This window comes from Kogia breviceps, chromosome 6 (assembly GCF_026419965.1).
Source record: "Kogia breviceps isolate mKogBre1 chromosome 6, mKogBre1 haplotype 1, whole genome shotgun sequence".
NCBI lineage: Eukaryota > Metazoa > Chordata > Mammalia > Artiodactyla > Physeteridae > Kogia > Kogia breviceps.
The window spans coordinates 8,340,955-8,361,244 of record NC_081315.1 but is presented as its reverse complement, the minus strand read 5'-3'; the positions used below and the strand labels follow the sequence as shown (position 1 = coordinate 8,361,244).

Here is a 20,290-nt window from a genome sequence, read left to right as displayed (position 1 = left end):
AACCCACAGCCAACATCATTCTCAATGGTGAAAAACTGAAATCATTTCCTCTAAGATCAGAAGAAGACAAGGTTGTCCGCTCTCACCACTATTATTCAACATAGTTTTGGAAGTTTTAGCCACAGCAATCAGAAAAGAAAAAGAAATAAAAGGAATCCAAATTGGAAAGAAAGAAGTAAAGCTGTCACTCTTTGCAGATGACATGATACTATACATGGAGAAGACTAAAGATGCTACCAGAAAACCACTAGAGCTAATCAATGAATTTGGTAAAGTAGCATGATACAAAATTAATGCACAGAAATCTCTTGCATTCCTATACAGTAATGATGAAAAATCTGAAAGCGAAATTAAGGAAACACTCCCATTTACCACTGCAACAAAAAGAATAAAATACCTAGGAATAAACCTACCTAAGGAGACAAAAGACCTGCATGAAGAACACTATAAGACACTGATGAAAGAAATTAAAGATGATACAAACAGATGGGGAGATATACCATGTTCTCAGATTGGAAGAATCAACATTGTGAGAATGACTATACGACCCAAAGCAATCTACAGATTCAATGCAATCCCTATCAAACTACCAATGGCATTTTTCACAGAACTAGAACAAAAAATTTCCCAGTTTGTATGGAAACACAAAAGACCCCGAATAGCCAAAGAAATCTTGAGAAAGAAAAACGGAGCTGGAGGAACCAGGCTCCCTGAGTTCAGACTAAACTACAAAGCTACAGTAATCAACACAGTATGGTACTGGCACAAAAACAGAAATATAGATGAATGGAACAGGATAGAAAGCCCACAGATAAACCCATGCACATATGGTCATCTTATTTTTTATTTTTATTTTTTTTGTGGTACACGGGCCTCTCACTGTTGTGGCCTCTCCCGTTGCGGAGCACAGGCTCCAGACGTGCAGGCTCAGCGGCCAAGGCTCATGCGCCCAGCCGCTCCGCGGCATGTGGGATCTTCCCGGACCGGGGCACGAACCCGTGTCCCCTGCATCGGCAGGCGGATTCTCAACCACTGCGCTACCAGGGAAGCCCTGGTCATCTTATTTTTGATAAAGGAGGTAAGAATATACAATGGAGAAAAGACAGCCTCTTCAATAACTGGTGCTGGGAAAACTGGACAGCTACATGGAAAAGAATGAAATTAGAACACTTCCTAATACCATACACAAAAATAAACTCAAAATGGATTATAGACCTAAATGTAAGGCCAGACACTATAAAACTCTTAGAGGAAAACATAGGCAGAACAGTCCATGACATAAATCACAGCAAGATCCTTTTTGAACCACCTCCTAGAGAAATGGAAATAAAAACAAAAATAAACAAATGGGACCTAATGAAATTTAAAAGCTTTTGCACAGCAAAGGAAACCATAAACAAGATGAAAAGAAAACCCTCAGAATGGAAGAAAATATTTGCAAACGAAGTAACTGACAAAGGATTAATCTCTAAAATAGAAATGCAGCTCATGCAGCTCAATGTCAAAAAAAACAAACAACCCAATCCAAAAATGGGCAGAAGACCTAAATAGACATTTCTCCAAAGAAGATATACAGATGGCCAAGAGGCACATGAAAAGATGCTCAACATCATTAATCATTAGAGAAATACAAATCAAAACTACAATGAGACATCACCTCACACCGGTCAGAATGGCCATCATCCAAAAATCTAGAAACAATAAATGCTGGAGAGGGTGTGGAGAAAAGGGAACCCTCTTGCACTGTTGGTGGGAATGTAAATTGATACAGCCACTATGGAGAACAGTATGGAGGTTCCTTAAAAAACTACAAACAGAACTACCACACAACCCAGCAATCCCACTCCTGGGCATATACGCTGAGAAAACCATAATTCAAAAAGAGTCATGGGCTTCCCTGGTGGCGCAGTGGTTGAGAGTCCGCCTGCCGATGCAGGGGACACGGGTTCGTGCCCCGGTCCGGGAAGATCCCACATGCCGCCGAGCGGCTGGGTCCGTGAGCCATGGCCGCTGGGCCTGCGCGTCCGGAGCCTGTGCTCCGCAGCAGGAGAGGCCACAGCAGTGAGAGGCCCGCGTATCACAAAAAAAAAAAAAAAAAAAAAAAGAGTCATGTACCACAATGTTCATTGCAGCTCTATTTACAACAGCCAAGACTCGGAAGCCACCTAAGTGTCCATCGACAGGTGAATGGATAAAGAAGATGTGGCACATATATACAATGGAATATTACTCAGCCATAAAAAGGAATGAAATTGAGTTATTTGTAGTGAGGTGGATGGACCCTAGAGTCTGTCATACAAAGTGAAGTAAATCATAAAGGGAAAAACAAATACCATATGCTAACACATATATATGGAATCTAAGAAAAAAAAAATGTCGTGAAGAGACTAGGGCTAGGACGGGAATAAAACACAGACCTACTAGAGAATGGACTTGAGGATACGGGGAGGGGGAAGGGTAAGCTGGGACGAAGTAAGGAAGTGGCAGGGACATATATACACTACCAAATGTAGAGTGGATAGCCAGTGGGAAGCAGCCGCAGAGCACAGGGAGATCAGCTCGGTGCTTTGTGACCACCTAGAGAGTGGGATAGGGAGGGTGGGAGCGAGATGCAAGAGGGAGGAGATATGGGGATATATGTATATGTATAGCTGGTTCAGTTTGTTATAAAGCAGAAACTAACACACCATCGTAAAGCAATTATACTCCAGTAAAGATGTTAAATAATAATAATAATAAAATAAGCAGAAAGCAGGCACTGTAAAATGTTGCGTTTATACACCATAGCCCTTTGCCCATATGTATTATGTCCCTTTGTAATTGCACTACACTGAACACCCCCCAGAGGCAGCCACCATGTCCTGTACGTGTCTCCAACCCCAGTGGCAGCAGGCACATGACATACACTAGGTGCCCAAGACTGCGTACCGAAAAATAGTTATTAGGGCTTATGATATGCCAGGCATGAGGTACTCTTGACAAGTAAGGCCTTTCCACGGTTTCTCCCATTTAATTCTTACAGTACTGTTATAATTCACATTTATAAATGAGGATGCCAGGCTTATAGAAATTAAGTAATTTGCCTAAGGTCACATAGGTAGTAGGCTGGAGTTGAGACCTGAACCCAGTTCTTTTTGACTAAAGCACGTGCTCTGAACTGTCTGCTATACTGCCTCGGCTACTGCCAAGGCAAAAAAATTAACACATAAAAACTCATATAGTGTGAGACAGACAGACACACAGACAGACACACACACACAGAGGAATATTATTCACCCATAAAAGAGAAGGCAATCCTGCCATTTGCAACAACATGGGTGCAACTAAAGGGCATTTTACACTAAGTGAGATAAGCCAGACAGAGAGAGACAAGTACTGTGCGGTATCATTTATAATGCGGAACCTAAAAGAAACAAGAAAGCCAATCTCACGGTAACAGAATAATGGTGGTTGCCAGGGGCTAGGGCAGGGACAGGGGAGGAGGTGGGGAGAGCTAGGTCAAAGGGTACAATCTTTTCAGTTATAAGTAAGTTCTGAGGAGCTAAAGCACAGCATGGTGACTATAGTTAATAACACCGTATTAAATACTGGGAACTTGGGGCTTCCCTGGTGGCGCAGTGGTTGGGAGTCCGCCTGCCGATGCGGGGGACGCGGGTTCGTGCCCCGGTCCGGGAGGATCCCACATCCGGGAACCCGTGAGCCGTGGCCGCTGCACCTGCGCGTCCGGAGCCTGTGCTCCGCAACGGGAGAGGTCACAGCGGTGAGAGGCCCGCGTACCGCAAATAAAAAAAAAAAAAAAATACTGGGAACTTGATGAAAGCACATCTTAAGCATTCTCAAAGCACATAATAAAGAAGTTAGCTATGTGAGGTAATGGATGTGTTAATTAACTTGATCTTTGCAATCACTTTACAATGTATATCAAATCATCATATTGTACACTTTAAATATATACAATAATGTCAATTATCCCTCAGTAAAGCTGGGGGAAATTCCACTTTTTGTTCATTACTATCATTTAAAAGTGGTTAAGCTCAGAAATAAACCCATGCATATATGGCCAATTAATTTATGTAAAGGAGGCAAGATCACACAATGGGAAAAGGACAGTCTCTTCAATAAATGGTGTTGAGAAAACTGGACGGGCACATACAAAAGGATAAAACTGGACCACTATCTTACTTATCATACATAAAAATTAACTCAAAACCGATTAAAGACCTGAATGTAAGATCTAAAACCATAAAACTCATAGAAGAAAACGTAGGTAGTAGTAAGCAACTTGACATCAGTCTTGGCAATGATTTTTTGGATCCAACTTCAAAATCAAAGGCAACAAAAGCAAAAATAAACAAATGGAAGTACATCAAACTAAAAAGCTTCTGCAGAGCAAAGGAAACCATCAACAAAATGAAAAGGCAGCCTACAGAATGGGAGAGGTATTTGCAAACAACATATCTGATAAGGGAGGGGTTAATGTCCAAAACATATAAAGAACTCATACAACTCAATATCAAAAAAAAAAAAAACCACCAACCCAATTAAAAAATGGGCAGAGGACTTCAATAGACACTCTTCCAAAGACGACATACACATTGCCAACAGGCACGTGAAAAGATGCTCGGGCTTCCCTGGTGGCGCAGCGGTTGAGAGTCAGCCTGCCGATGCAGGGGACACGGGTTCGTGCCCCGGTCCGGGAGGATCGCACGTGCCGCGGAGCGGCTGGGCCCGTGAGCCGTGGCCGCTGAGCCTGCGCGTCCGGAGCCTGTGCTCCGCGACGGGAGAGGCCGCGACAGTGAGAGGCCCGCGTACGGCAAAAAAAAAAAAAAAAGATGCTCAACATCATTAATCATCAGGGAAATGCAAATCAAAACCACAGTGAGGTTTCACCTCACACCTGTCAGAATGTCTATTATCAAAAAGACAAAAAATAACAAAGGGTGGGCAAGGATGTGGAGAAATGGGAACCCCTGTGCACTGTTGGTGGGAGTTTAAACTGGTGCAGCCAGTATGGAAAATTGTATGGAGGTTCCTCAAAAAATTGAAAATAGAACCACCATATTGTTGGAAGCCAACCTGGAGCCTCTGCGTCATGACAGGGTCATGGAACAACGATCCAAGATGGTGCTGCAGGGCAGTGCTGCGCCCAGCAAGCTGACTACATCTCTTCTGAGCTCCTTTGTAATTCTGTGCTTCTGCCTTGAAAAAGTACATGGGGATCTGCCCCCCGTCCCCAGCTCAACCTCTTCCCCCTCCCAAACCAAGACCTACGAATTGGGACTTTTTAACAACAGCCCCTGGCTTGGTGGGAGAAAAACAAACGACCTGGAAATGCAGGGTTGTTTCTATGGAAAACACCAATAATAAAAAAAAAACAATGGCCCTACATGGGAGTAATAAATGATTACGGGTATTGTTGGTTCTGGTATAAGGATAAATTAATCATACACAGTCAACTGCTAACATCGGAATTGTTGACTGGTCCATTCAGACAAGGCTTCTTGCCCAGAGGAACACAGTGATAGATTAAATTGTGAACTATATCGTAGATGATTTAGGGGTACATTGTTAAGACTTGTCCATGCGGACCTCTGGGACACACAGGGAAAGTTCAGGAAACATCCTCCTCCATAGTTTCTTTTAATGGCTTGTTACATATTAGCTTGGCTTTGTTGTTAGTACGGATTGAACCTACTCTAAGAAAAAACAATGATGTTTTGAGAACCTTTAGAATTATTTTTAAAGTACATCTAGAAATATTAGGTACGATCTATTATAAATATCTTCTGAGGTTTTAGCTAAGCACCTGATGATGTAATCACTTAGGGTATAAAAACCTGACTGTGAGAAAATAAAAGAGGAGACCATGCTTGCATGTACACAGTGTTACTGATTTATTTAACCTCCCCTCGCCGACGCTCTCCGTCCCGCGGGTATTCCTGGACCTGCAGGAGCTGGACTCCCGCACCATATGATCCAGCAGTCCCACTTCTGGGTATTTTTATCCAAAGAATACACAAACACTAATTCGAAAAGATTTATGTACCCCCATATCCACAGCAGCCTTATTTACATTAGCCAAGATATGGAAACAACCGAAGGGTCCACAGATGGCTGAATGGATAAAGAAGATGGCGTATATACACACACAGTGGAACAGCACTCCTGTAACCGAGCAGGCCAGGACGGACCCCTCCCGCCTCCCCTCTGCTGCGGCTCCTCTCTGAAGGACCTAGTTAACAGCAGTGCCGGATGCGCATTTCCCGAGTTGTCTTGCAGATGCTAAAACCACCACCAAATGGAAGAAACTGCCTACCCGATGACCAGGAGCACACAGCCCCCAGACCTACTGGAGCCTGAGGACTGATAACGTGACACTGCCCTGTCACCTCACCATCAACCAGAGACTTGTGCACAGGCAGATGACACACTCTGCGACTCCCCTCCCTCGCCTGGCCTCTAAAAACACTTTCCTGAAACCCACCGGGGAGTTCAGGTGCTTGGAACACTAGCTTCCCTGGACCCCTTGCTTGGTTCCCTGCAGTGAACGCTGCACTCTCCTTCCCACGACCCGGTGTCAGAAATTGGCTTTACTGAGTGCAGGCAAAGGGACCCGAGTTTGGCTCGGTAACACGCAGACATTAAAAAAAAAATGGAATCTTGCCATTTTCAACAACCTGGATGGCCCTTGAAGGCACTATTGCTAACTGCAGTAAGTCAGACAAGGAAAGACAAATGCTGTATTATTTCACTTATACTTGGGATCTAAACAAACAAAGCAAAGCAAAGCAAAGCAAAGCAACAACAAGCTCATAGATAAAGAGACAGTTTAGCGGTTGCCAGAGGGGAGAGGGGAGAGCGGGTGGGTAAAATGCGTGAAGAGGGTGGTCAAAGGTACAAACTTGCAGTTATAAAATAAATAAGTCACAGTGATTAATGCACAGCATAGAGACTACAGACAGTAAAACTGCATTGCATATTTTAGTCCCTAAAGCTGCTCAGAGAGTAAATCTTACAAGTTCTCATCACAAGAAAAACAAAATTTTAACTGTGTGGTGACAGACAGTGACGAGACTTATTGCGGTGATCATTTCACAGTGTATGTAAGTATCGAGTCATTACGTTATACACCTGAAACTAATACAATGTTACATGTCAATTATACCTCGAAAAAAAATAGTCAAAAAACCGTGAATCAATATATGAAATAGCTTCAGCATTTTAGGTTAAAATCCAAGATATGAAGAAATATAAACTTTAATTTCTAATAGCACTGTATAACAGAAAAAAATGCCACAGAAATCACAAAGGGTCACACAGTGATTTCACCTAATTTTCTATCTTTCTATAATAACTAATTTTTGAAGAGGAGATGAGCAGCTGATATTTAAGACTTACATTTGCTTATCAAATGTTAAGAGAAAGGAACTATAAAAGCTGCTCACTTAAGTATCTCCATTCAGAGACCACAGTCATGGTAAACTATATTTTAACACCAGCCAACTTCTTTTTCAGGGTCTAAAAGAATTAGGGCTCATTAGAATTATTTTATTCAGCAGCAAGAAAGGGTAGACTAGAAGTCAGAAAAATTGGCTTTTAAGCTAATTGAATCGGTGGAAAAATTGTTTAGATTCTCTGGGCCTCCAATTTCTCACCTAGAAACAAAGCAGTTGGCTAAATAATTCATAAGACTTACTTCAGCTCTTAACATTTTATGATTCAAAGAGTATTCACAAACTGATAAAACAGAGAGGCTTATCTTTTTACAATTTCTAAATCAGCGGATGAAAACAGAATTCACTGCTAGCCTCCATGTTAAATTCCCATGTACACCCGTTTTGAAGACTCATCCACTTTTTTTTTTTTTTTTTTCGGTATGCGGGCCTCTCACTGTTGTGGCCTCTCCCTTTGCGGAGCACAGGCTCCGGACGCGCAGGCCCAGCGGCCATGGCTCACGGGCTTAGTTGCTCCGCGGCATGTGGGATCTTCCCAGACCAGGGCACGAACCCGTGTCTCCTGCATCGGCAGGCGGATTCTCAACCACTGTGCCACCAGGGAAGCCCTCATCCACTTTTTTGAAAAGGATTTTGGTCTTTTAAAGTAATCAGAAGTCTTACTAAAAACACAATATTGTGTCTAGCATTGATCATCTGTTATTTGACAAAGAAAAAAATCTTCCTTAGTTAAATAAACCAATTTAAATGCCTTGCTTTTGGAAACCACTACTGACCTCCAAAAGCCCTACAGGGTACACGGAAATACTGCCTAAATGTCAGTGATGAATCTGCTAAATTGGCAAGGACTCTCCTCACATGTGTCTGCTAAGCATGGCTTCACTACATACAACAACCAAATAATCACTCTGTTTTCTGACATCACTCAAATGTATACGTAACCCACAGACGGGGGACCCTAGAAAACCTGGCATACGTCCCAGGCCAGTCTACAATCCAACCGAGAAGCCAAGCCAAGGGCGGCAGGCAGCAACCCGCAGTTCTAACGCACAGTGAGAACCAGGTCAGGGATACGTGACATTTTCACACACGTAACCGCAAGTCAGAGGCAGCCTGTAGGGTCCAGGCAGCTGACATATGATGACTAAAGCCGGCTAGCTGCTAGGGGAAGACAATTAGTAAATTATCCTTTCCTCAGTGTCAAAACCAAGCTGCGGCAGAGACTCTGGCTCGTCTCAGCCTCATCCGAAGAGCCCCCACTGAACCCCGGCCAGCCGGCGCCATCTGGAAAGAGGTCATGCTGCCAGATCTCCCAAGTTTCAGGAAAAGCCAGAAATACAGTTTATGTGTCTTGACTCTTTAAAATTGTGGTAGGGCTTCCCTGGTGGCGCAGTGGTTGAGAGTCCGCCTGCCGATGCAGGGGACGCGGGTTCGTGCCCCGGTCCGGGAAGATCCCACGTGCCGCGGAGCGGCTGGGCCCGTGAGCCATGGCCGCTGCGCCTGCGCGTCCGGAGCCTGTGCTCTGCACCGGGAGAGGCCACAATAGTGAGAGGCCCGCGTACCACAAAAAATAAAAATAAAAAAATAAAATAAAATAAAATAAAATAAAATTGTGGTAAAAGACATATAAAGTTTAACACCTTTCAGTGTACAGTTCCTCAGTGTTAACGACATTGACATTATTGTGCACTGTATCTGCAGAACTTTTTCATCCTGCAAAACTGAAAGTCCTAGAGATGATCATACTAAGTAAGCCAGACAGAGAAAGACAAACATCATACGATATCACTTATATGTGAAATCTAAAAAAATGATACAAATGAACTTATTTACACAACAGAAATAGACTCACAGACATAGAAAACAAACTCGTGGATACCAAAGGGGAAAGGGGAGGGGGGGGGATAAATTAGGAGTTTGGGATGAACGTATACACACTCCTATATACAACGCAGATGAAGAACAAGGACCTATTGTATAGCACAGGGAACGATATGCAATATTTTGTAAGACCCTATAAGGGAAAACAATCTGAAAAGGAACATATACAGATACAGATATATGAATCACTGCGCTGCACACCTGAAACTAACACAGTATCGTAAATCGACTATACTTCAATTTAAAAAATAAATAAATAAAACAAAGTCTATACCCATTAAACAACAACACTCCCATTTCCTCCTTCCCCAGACCCCGGCAATCACCATTCTACTTTCCATGAGCTTGACCACTTTAGATACCTTCATTTCTCTCAGGTTGGCAACTAATTGAAATTTATGCCGCTCTGGGTGGCTACCCATTTGTGACTGCTTATGATTACTCAAAGCACTTCAGTGTTTCAAAAATGCAAAAGCCAGCTGACAAAACACAGGTATAGCACTAACAGCAAAGTCAAGGACAAAGTTGAGAGTTCAGATGTGCTTTTCCTGCCCTTACTTGTACCCTGAGAAAAGAAGAAAGCTTTGAGACGTGCTTTACATGCGTCCTCACCGTGCCTGCTTGACGTAAGAACCACACGAGATAGTCTTCCTGAACGTCCACAAGACCGGAAATCTCAGGGATATAAAATGTATCATATTCCACATGCTTCACTTTCAGATTTACCTGACGAAGAAAAAAACAAGGACAACTGAGACCCAGGCAACTGGGAAATGGCTTTGCATAGAACATCTCGGTACTGCTATCTCTTCATACCTCTCCCCTAGGGCTCTTCTCTATGCTCACCTTGTGTAACTTCTCCAAGAGCTTGAGCGCTGCTGTAATATAATTGCTAAACAGCACAGGAATTAAGAATGTCTTTCTTCCTCTCAGTAGATAAACGACTGTACCTTTATAGAGGTTTACCAGCTTCATGAAATATTTCGGGCACACCTGAGACCACCAGTTATCTTTAGAAAGAAAGGAAAGACATGTTTCAACATGTGACCTTCATCAAGTATCTAGTAGGTCTTCTGCCTACTAGCTAAAAACTGCTCCAGCTAGAAGATAAGCATTAGTCTAAAACAGTTTCCCAAAACTAACTTTAAAAAGAATCCATTAAAGCATTTCTGGAGAGAGTGGCAGCTGTACAAGAATCCTGGAGCTTTGTTATAAAGCTTTATTTGATATTTTTCCTCAAGGACTCATCCAGAAGGCTAATCTATAAGTTCAGTTCCAAGGGCACATGTGGACAAGATGCTCAGGCACATATTTCAGGCAGGAGCATTCACATATCCTCGTCCTTTTAGCCCTCTTCTCAGCCACCACCCAAGTCCTGTTAAAAAAAAAAAAAAAAAAAAACCCAAACTTTTAAAAGTCAGGTAACATTCCTCCAAAGATTGCTATCTCTACCTCACAGTCTGTTAGCACACCTGAGAAAATATGCCCCAAAGGGCTTTTGAGCTTAAAAAAAATTAAGGACTAACATCTTACTAGTGCTTTCATGATGATCTGTAGAATGGTTCCACCTTCTACAAAAGGTGGAAGCAACATGGGAAAGCCAGTATTCCATCCTGAGCCACACAGGCCTCTTTACTCATGGGGAGACCTCAACTCAAGTAACATCCTAGTCCACGTGGAACGCAGAAGTTACCGAGCTGCAGTGAATACCTAAAAAATAGTTACCAGGAAAAAATAAAATAAAAGGAAAAAGCCAGGTGACAGACGTTCTGCATTTGATTAATAAAAACATCTCAGGCTCTACTCCCATGAGAGACACTCTCCAATTCACTGAGGAACACAGAAGGTTCTTATCTCAGCAAAGTGTCCGGAGCCTGCAAAAATCAGTGTGGACTCAACTCTCCTAAAAAAGAAAAACAAAACAAACATTTGGTAAGTCTCCACTGTGTCATTTTCTTCCTCTCCTTTTCTGGAGACCTGTGTACCACACCACAACTGTTCATTTCACTCCCACCCCCTAAATCAGGTATAAGAGAAAAAAAACAACAGATGGACACTAATTCTGAGGCATTATGAACCACTAGCAAGTGTAGGAGGAGAAAAAAATGAAGTCTAATAGTCTAACTTCGTGCATATTTAAAAATCAAGATGAGTTTGGTGTAAATCATTTCACATAACCTAAATAATGGTTCGATTTGTTGAAACTGCAAATTAGAAATTAACAGCAAAGAAAGAAAAGGTTTAAGTGTTAAGGATATTAAATAGCAACAAACAGATTCTTGCATGTCAATCCACCAGGAGCCAATGGTCACACGCATAAGATAAAAAGCACAAAACCCCCGGTATTCAGTGTAGCAAATCACCTAAGACTTTGCTGGGGTTTGTATCCAGCCGCAGAATGGCCATAGCCAAGGGAATAGTCAACGTTATGTAATACTTAGAATCCTGGAGCAGGGGAAACTCAGGTAGTATTAAGTAGATTCTCATTGCTTCAACATCTGGTGGTGAACTTGACAACTGAGGAATCAGGCAACTTTCAAAGCTATTTAAGATCTGCATGAGAGAAAAGAGTATTGAGAAATGCAAACACACCTGAGATCTAGTTACCTGATCTCTAAATTCATAAACTATTTGAGAGACTCTCAACTCTCATTCATTCAGTACGTACTCAAGACCCTCTATGAGCCAGGCACTGGTCTGGGCACTCAGGATACATCAGTGAAAAGAAAAGCCAAAGATCTGTGCCCATGCAGACCTTACACTCTGGGGGAACATTTCCTTAGAAAAACTTAAGCCAGAGAGAAAGTTAAAGGCAGGTCAAATTCCCAAAGTGAATATTTTACAGTTATGATTTATACAAGACTTCTGCCTTTTCATCCTACTCTTTCTTTTTCTCTTGAAAGTCAACTTACTTCAATGCAAAAATGCATTTTTAAGCACGCACTTTGTAAAAGTAAAAAAAAAAAAAAAAAAAAAAAAACATACCTGTTCTAGAATCATGGAGTGCTGAGAGTTCATTAACTTCTCAAATAACACTCTAGTTGAGTTCAGGTCAATCCCGGGGATTTTGGGACTTGTTTTAAAATGCTCATCAATTCTAAACAAACAAAAACAAAAAATATGTATAGCACAGGGAACTGCACTTACTGTACTGTGGTGACCTAAATGGGAAGGAAATCCAAAAAAGAGGGGATATGTGTACACATATAGCTGATTCACTTTGCTGTACAGTAGAAACTAACACAACACTGTAAAGCAACTGTACTCTAATAAAAATTAATTTTAAAAAAATATGTAATAAAAGAAAAACAAAGCACACACTCTGATAGGTAGGAATTACAAAGCTGTCAACAAAATACGTACTCTGCATACTGATCAGATGATCAGATTTAAATGTGACCTGGCAGACCAGATGCACAAAAACATTAACTTTGGGGAAACCTGACAGAATAAATCTCTCTAGAATCCCTTTTTCAAGATGATTTTAAAATTTTCAAGTCTTGGGCTTCCCTGGTGGCGCAGTGGTTAAGAATGCACCTGCCAATGCAGGGGACACGGGTTCGAGCCCCGGTCCGGGAGGATCCCACGTGCTGCGGAGCAACTAAGCCCGTGCGCCACAACTACTGAGTCTGCACTCTAGGGCCTGCGAGCCACAACTGCTGAGCCCGTCAGCCACAACTACTGAAGCCCGCGCGCCTAGAGCCCGTGCTCCGCAACAAGAGAAGCCCCCGCAGAGAGAAGGCCGCGCACCGCAGTGAGGAGTAGCCCCTGCTCGCCGCAACCAGAGAGAGCCCGCGCGCAGCAACAAAGGCCCAACGCAGATAAAAAATAAATTAATTTTAAAAAATATTTTTTCAAGTCTTTTTTCCTTCAAGTCAAAGTACAAGGATCATCGTTTCAATTTGAGGGTGTCTTGAAATTTATATGCACAGTGTTATTTTCCTGATTTACTTTTGTATTTTTGACTCTTTCTGTCATTGTGGCACATTGAACTAGACATAGATGCTATGCCTAGGTGCAAAAAACATCCCTTGTGCAAACTGGCCCACTCATCAACAAATGCCAAGTTTAAAGCAAGTATTTTTTTTAAAAATCAGATCTACAATAAATGCAAAGTTAATGCCTCGCTCAGTTAACACAAGGGATATGATTACATTCACTCAAGGACTAATTCCACTGCTACAGTTTTTTGTTTGTTTGTTTGTTTTTTATTTTTTTAACATCTTTATTGGAGTATAACTGTTTTACAATGGTGGGTTAGTTTCTGCTTTACAACAAAGTGAATCAGTTATACATATACATATGTTCCCATATCTCTTCCCTCTCGCGTCTCGCTCCCTCCCAACCTCCCTCACTGCTACTGTTTTTTAACTTCCTAGCAACTAATCATTTTTCTAACCTTAAATAAATTCTTAGTTTTTTAGAGACTTGGGAGAATGTCTCTTTTAAATTCCCACTCTTGAACATACCACATCGGCTAATTACAAAAGAACTATGTATCTGCAAAACAGCCTTTTGTTTATGCGTAACAGAAACATTCAGATAGTTTTAATACCATCTGACATCATTGTTTTAATCTATAAAAACGAAGTAGAGTTTCTAGCACTTGAAAAAAACATTATTATATGTACTGGAGCCTAAGTGGTCAAAGAAGAGGAGCTACTTAGGCATTGTTTGTTGGATCTTTTGTTACTGCCATTCTAAAAATAAATTTGCCCAAAACATAGAAATTAATTCCAATGTTCCATATGTAACCTTCCATATGCTTAGAAGTACCTTCTGCTATGCTGTTATGAAAAAATAAAATATTTTATCTACATGTATTTATGCTTTGTTAAACTGGATCTTCATTTTCACTGGTTTATTACGATGTATTTTACGTAAAGCAGGAGGAGCAGAACTCCAGAAATACCACCAAAGTCCAGTTTAAAAAAAAAAAAGGTTTTACCCACAAATCTACAGAATCCATGATACTAAGGATGGATTGCCTAAGAAATCCGGCCAAGAGCCGTTCCCAACTTTCATAAAAGCTGCCCTTCTAGGATAAGATTTCTCAACCTTGGGGCTATTGATTTTTGGGGTCAGATCATTCTTTTCTGGGTGGATCGGATTGTGAGACGCTTAGCGGCATCTCTGGCCTTTGCCCACTAGATGCCAGTAGCATATTCTCCACCACGGTAACAACCAAAAAAGTGTCACTAGAGACTGGTCCGTGTCCCCCGGGAAGCAAACCAGCCGGGTTGAGAACCCCTATTCTAAAAGACCAACGTGAGCACAATAGAGAATATTTTTCCCCGGAGGAAAAGCCGAAGAATCGACTCTGAAAGGAACGAGATGAGCTCATGTCAGGCGCCCTAACGATACAAGTCAATGACTTTGCAATCTTTAACTGCAGCTGAACAGTTTCTGAAGCAATCTCTTGCAACCCAGTTAGGGACAGAATCTGGGGCAGGGACGGAGTGGGAGACGAGATTGACACGCAGAACCGAAGTCTAAGTCTTCGTGGGATTTCATTAGCCTCGTCGCTGGCAGGAAAAGGACAGGAAGATGGTCAGGACTTGGGATCACCAAAGGTCAAAACCTATGACACGACCCTCTGCTGCAGCAAGCTGCTGAGGGGGACGTTTGCAGAAGGGATAAGGCCTAGCAAAGAGACATTATTTACAACCCGGGAGTTCAGGCCAAATGTAATTTCCTGGTGGGCTGGGCTGGCCCTGAGTCCAAGGAGTCCCTGAAGCCTCCTGGGACCTTTTTCCCTAAATTCACTCTTTTTGAGAAAAGAAAAAACTATGGGAAGCAAACCAAAGAAACCAAGGAGATTGTTAATTAAGAATTTAAGAATAGATACGATGAACATTTTGGAATATCCTGAGAAATCTCACTTTTGACGACACCACCCCTTTCTGAGATGCCGCCTCTCTCTTTGGTAACCTGCTTCTCTGCCAGCGACGCACGAGTCGGCATGGCTCTGCCCTCTCTCCCCTCATCACTGGGCGTCCCAATTTCTGTGCGAATCATTGGCTCATCCACTGAATTAAGGCCAACCACCATCAAAGAGAAGAGAAGTCTTTCACAGCCTTTGCTGAGTAAGTATTTGCATCACATGTGGGTTTGGGGGTTTGTTTTTTTTTTAAAGACTCTAAATCACTTACTTTTTCTCAAGAAAACTTCCATTCCAACAGGCTGCAGAAGATAATATCTGAATGACACTGCTGCTCAGGAAGAAAAAGGGAGGGACGCCTTTAATAATTACAAATAAATGGTTGTTTAAGCATTAAACAACAGGTTTAGTCCTCTGTTCCAGGGTTTCATTAACAGCCCCTTTTTCTTCCCCAGGTGAAGGCATGGAAAATGTACATTGCTTTAGAGAAACATTGTGTCGTGTCTCAAAATGGACAAGAGCTTAAGTTCTCCTTAAGTCATGTTAAGATAAAATAAAAAGACAGTATCCAAGCTACCAAAAGAAAACTCTTGGGCCTAATAATAATGATCTTGAATGTTCTTTTCCTACCAATCATCTGAGACACTCCCCACCTCACCTCCAAAAGTGAACACAAAAAAAGAGAAGCTGAGCTGTTATTTACCAAACACAGAAAGTATCTACGCGAATTAATAACCATACAAGTACTTCCTTCTATTTTGTTACCCATCTGAGAAAGAAACTAAAAATAAGTGAAAGAGGTGTCCATTCCTCTCACCTAGATTACCTAGTTTCTGAGGGAACCGCTAGTTTCTGAGGACCCTGGGTGAAACTGCAGTCAGGAACCCCGGACTCTCTTATGTAATACAAGGAAAAGGGAAGGAATGAAACGAATATACGGTTGAGGAGGGGATCACAGCAACTTCTACTAGTCAGAGAGTCCGGGTCAGGAAAGACCTTTAGAGACCATTGCTTACATCCTGTCCTTTTGTCAATAAGAAAACTAAGACTTAGAAAAGCGTCAAGGTCCCAGCCAAGGAGGTCTCAGCCCCCCCCAGACCCCTCCCACGGTGAGTCTAGTGCCCCAGCCCCTTCCCTGCCACCTTCCGGCCTGAGCGTCCCAGCAGAAGCACCCAAAGTTAGAGGGGTTCGGAGGGCGGCCACGGAGGTGCTCTAGGGCATTCCCAAGGGTCCTCCACTCAAAAAGCTGCCGCCCTGGCGTGCCCAACGTTTAGGGCCCTGGGCGTCTGCTCCACTACGATCTCTATCATAAAGCAAGACGCTTTATACACATTTCTGGGAACCGTCACCACCTAATATGCAGCCTGATTCATTCATTCCCAAGAATTAGACTCTGCAGAAAAATGGAAAAGCCGAAGAAAGCTAATAAAATGTGTAAAAATGTAAAAAAAAAAAAAAATCTCTTTTAAGAATGAAATAAACTTGCTGAAAGGCCTCAGTCCTTCAACTGTACTTTTGTCTCTACTTGACACCGAATTACTATCTCAGCTGATCATTCTGAATGTGAAAATGTTAAATTACTCGAATTAGGTAAAATAAGCTGTCTTAGATTTAGGATGCTTTGGAATATGCATTTGAAGAAACTCTCGGAGTTAAACAATAACACTGAGTTTTCTTAGCAGAAAGGCCAACTCGGGCCTTCATCAGTCAGGATTAAGATCCAAACAAGGGAGGCTGAGGAATACATCCTGTGAGAAAAACGGGCCGACAGCCTATTACGTTATCTGGGTCTAAGGGCACCAAATCCTGCATAAACATGTGCCCCCAAAATGATCCCCTAAAATGTAAAAAACTCCATTGATATTCACAACCTCAATATGGAAGTAGGGAAAGTCACTAAGCTAGGAAGCTCCAACACACTTTGAAAACAAATGAAAAGAAGCAACCACATACTTGATTGCATTTGCATTGTTGTGTTCTGAGAGTTTCTGCCTCCAGACTGCTATGGTTTCGTCATTTATTAAACTGGTGTACTGTGCTTGGTTCATCACCCTGAAGTCAACCGCAGGAGAAGAACTCTGAAGGAGTAAATAGAACAATGAAAAAGAGAAACCGTGTAACAGCATGGTTCTTTTCTCATCTCCCTCTCCCCATATACCCCCCACTTTGTGTTTCACCTACACGCAGGAGCTGGGGTGCACTGCCAGCTCCTCCCCCCTTCAGAACGGAGGCGCCCACGCCCCCAGCTGCCGAGAGCGTACAGCCCTGAGGGCTCCCAGCTTGCCGCCCTGGGCTAGCGCTTCGGTCCTTTCCCAGCCAGCAGCAGGTGAGGGCGCGATGCCGGGACCCAGTCCCCTTGCCTCCAGCGGGATTGAAACCTGTGCGATCCCTCTGGGAAACAGACTCTGAGCCTGAGATTTATGTTTAGGGGCGGGGGTTGCTTTAGAACCACATTTCCTTAAGGATGAAGGAGGCAGGATTGGGCCAAAGGAGAAGCTGGACAGCAGCTCGGTGTAACAGAGGCCTCGGCCAACCCCACGGGGAGCTGTGAAGTTGGGGCGGCCCTTTAGCACACTCCCCAGAGATACCGAACCCAGGCGACTTCTTCAGGCTGCTTCCCGCTCTGCTTTGAATCACCACAACACCAAGGCTCATAAATTACTCATCGTTTGCCGCAACTGTCGACCAAACTCCAACAAAATGTATTATAAAAAGTCAGAGTTCAGTTGCAGTCTGTACTGCAAATAATCCTTGAAAACGTAATGCCTCTTCATGTCTTGCTCAAAGTATAGAGCTATGAATTTATAAGAAAGGTAACAAAAAGGCCATGTCAGTAATGGCCTTGAAAATCCCAAACGCTGCCCAGCGCTGCACTGTATGTCCTTTCTTCAGTGAGATTAAAAAGTAATAATAGGGCTTCCCTGGTGGCGCAGTGGTTGAGAGTCCGCCTGCTGATGCAGGAGACACGGGTTCGTGCCCCGGTCCGGGAAGATCCCACATGCCGCGGAGCAACTAAGCCCGTGAGCCGTGGCTGCTGGGCCTGCGCGTCCGGAGCCTGCGCTCCGCAACGAGAGAGGCCACAACAGTGAGAGGCCCACACAAAAAAAAAAAAAAAAAAAAAGAAAAGAAAAAAAGTAATAATAATATAAGCACTTCTATTTCCTAAAATTGCTCTTTTCAACTTCTTTTCCCCAAATCCGGTTCTTGATCTAGAACTAAGAAGTTGAGAGTGTTTTATGCCTCCTGTACTTGTCACGAAAAAGGAGGAAAAAAGTAATATTAAAGCATTAACCAGACGATCACTTTTTCTCCTTTGCACCTGCACATAAAAACACAACTTTCTGAGTAAATTTTCTTGGCTTTCTTCTCCGAGTTATGAGTTTAGATATCATTATAAGGGGAAAGGAAAAGGGCATGTAACAAATCAGAGGTGCTCGTCAAAGTTTATGATCATCTGTTCTTGATCATTATTTTACGAAAATGACCACAGACATCTGTGGAGAGAACAAAAGCCATCTTGGATTACACAGAGAAAACCTATAAGACAAAGCAGACGCTTGAGAACACACAAACAAGTCCGCCTCTCCACCAGGGTCTTGCGACCCACTGTCATTACGTACATTTTAATTACTTCCCCCATTCAAAGGGGTAGCTGAACACAGACACGAACACATACGTACAAATAAAATATAAACACAGAACTATTCTGTCAGTCTTCATTCCAAGTCCAATAAACCACAGGCGCCTTGGATGCAGTGCAACCTCAGAACCACATAAAGACTCAAGAAAAAGCATCGATTTTCCATACCTTAGAATTACATACAGCCCCCTAAAGAAATAATTGGTCTACGTCGGTGTTTCCCAACCGTGGCTGCACTTTGGATCACCAGAGGGTTCAAAAGTCCCGACAGCCAAGTCACACTCTAGACAAGTCAAATCAGAATCTCTAGAGACAACAGCATCTTTTTAAGACTCCTAGGTCTTAGTCAATAATTACGTAATATCTTTGTACGGTGACAGATGGTAACTAGACTTCTTGTGGTGACCATTTTGAAATCATAGAAATATCAAATCACTATGTTGTGTACCAGGAACTAAAATACTGCTGTAGGTTAATTATACTTCAAAATCAAACGAACAAACAATACTTTTCTAAGTCATATTCTATTTTTACTTTCTTTTTTCGTTGTTATCTTACATTTTTAATGCATACAACTCTTACAGTTGTTTAAAATTTAACCTGGAAAATTTAATTTCCCCAACAACATGCGCTCCTTTCACTTCCTCCTCATCGACGTTTTGTTCTCCAGTCCCAACAGTGTTAATTCCAGTAAATTTAAAAGCCGACTACAAATATCAGATACCGTATTTACAAAAGAAATGAAACAAAGTTTTATGTTGAATTTCACAGGAAAATTGAAGTTGGTTAATGAAGCCAGTTTCATAGGGAAATGCATACTTCAAACTCTACTACTGGTGGACACATTACCCTGCAGAGATTCAGGGCTTTTCATATTTCGCTTTATTAGCATCTTAAAGGAACAAAGAATAGTCTCAGCTTTTCTCAAGGTTTCTCTGGGAAGCGCTGAAGCTGGTCCTGAGACAGGTCTAAAGCAAAGGTTCCAGATCACCCCAGATGGCTGCACTCCACATAACTTCCTCCAGGAGCCTGACCTGGAGAAGAGCTCATCGTCAGTTTCAGCTGTCCGACCTGCAGCCTCCGACTCCACCACAACCTTTAATACCAAAGGCACAGACTGACACCGACTAGGAGGCAAGAACATCGCGTATTCAAAGACGGTGAAGTATCAGAGGAAGGCGGAGAGCTTCCAGCAGCGACAAGGCCCCTTGTGGCCACAGACCCTCATTTTCTTTCCGACCTATTCTGATTCCTTTGTCACCACCAACGGGGCCCTTCCCTGCTCCTCCAGGGGAAGATAAGGGTCAATGCACTACATACCACGGTCCTCCCTAAGTGCTTGGTGAATAAAAGCAAGGTGGACAGGGGAGGAGACGGGGAGGGAGGGAGAGAGGAAAGGAAGCCTAAGAGCGGGGCAGGGTGCCGAAGGCAGAA

The 20,290-nt window shown here is 42.7% G+C and overlaps 1 protein-coding gene across 10 annotated transcripts in view; it reads right to left on the bottom strand.

The window, feature by feature from the left end:
* The window catches only part of HERC3 (HECT and RLD domain containing E3 ubiquitin protein ligase 3), a 130,508-nt gene that overhangs the window by 49,769 nt on the left and 60,449 nt on the right, over positions 1-20,290 (bottom strand). For all 10 annotated transcript variants that reach the window (XR_010840961.1, XR_010840962.1, XM_059066832.2 and 7 more), the window contains 6 exons: positions 17,170-17,294; positions 15,488-15,547; positions 12,321-12,432; positions 11,699-11,888; positions 10,182-10,345; positions 9,948-10,061 (listed from right to left, as the gene is read on the bottom strand). Coding sequence is in view for 8 of the 10 variants with exons in the window: in XM_059066832.2 (XP_058922815.1) it covers positions 9,948-10,061; positions 10,182-10,345; positions 11,699-11,888; positions 12,321-12,432; positions 15,488-15,547; positions 17,170-17,294 (765 nt within the window). In the remaining 2 variants the exon portion in view is untranslated. The remainder of the gene's footprint in view (positions 1-9,947; positions 10,062-10,181; positions 10,346-11,698; positions 11,889-12,320; positions 12,433-15,487; positions 15,548-17,169; positions 17,295-20,290) is intronic.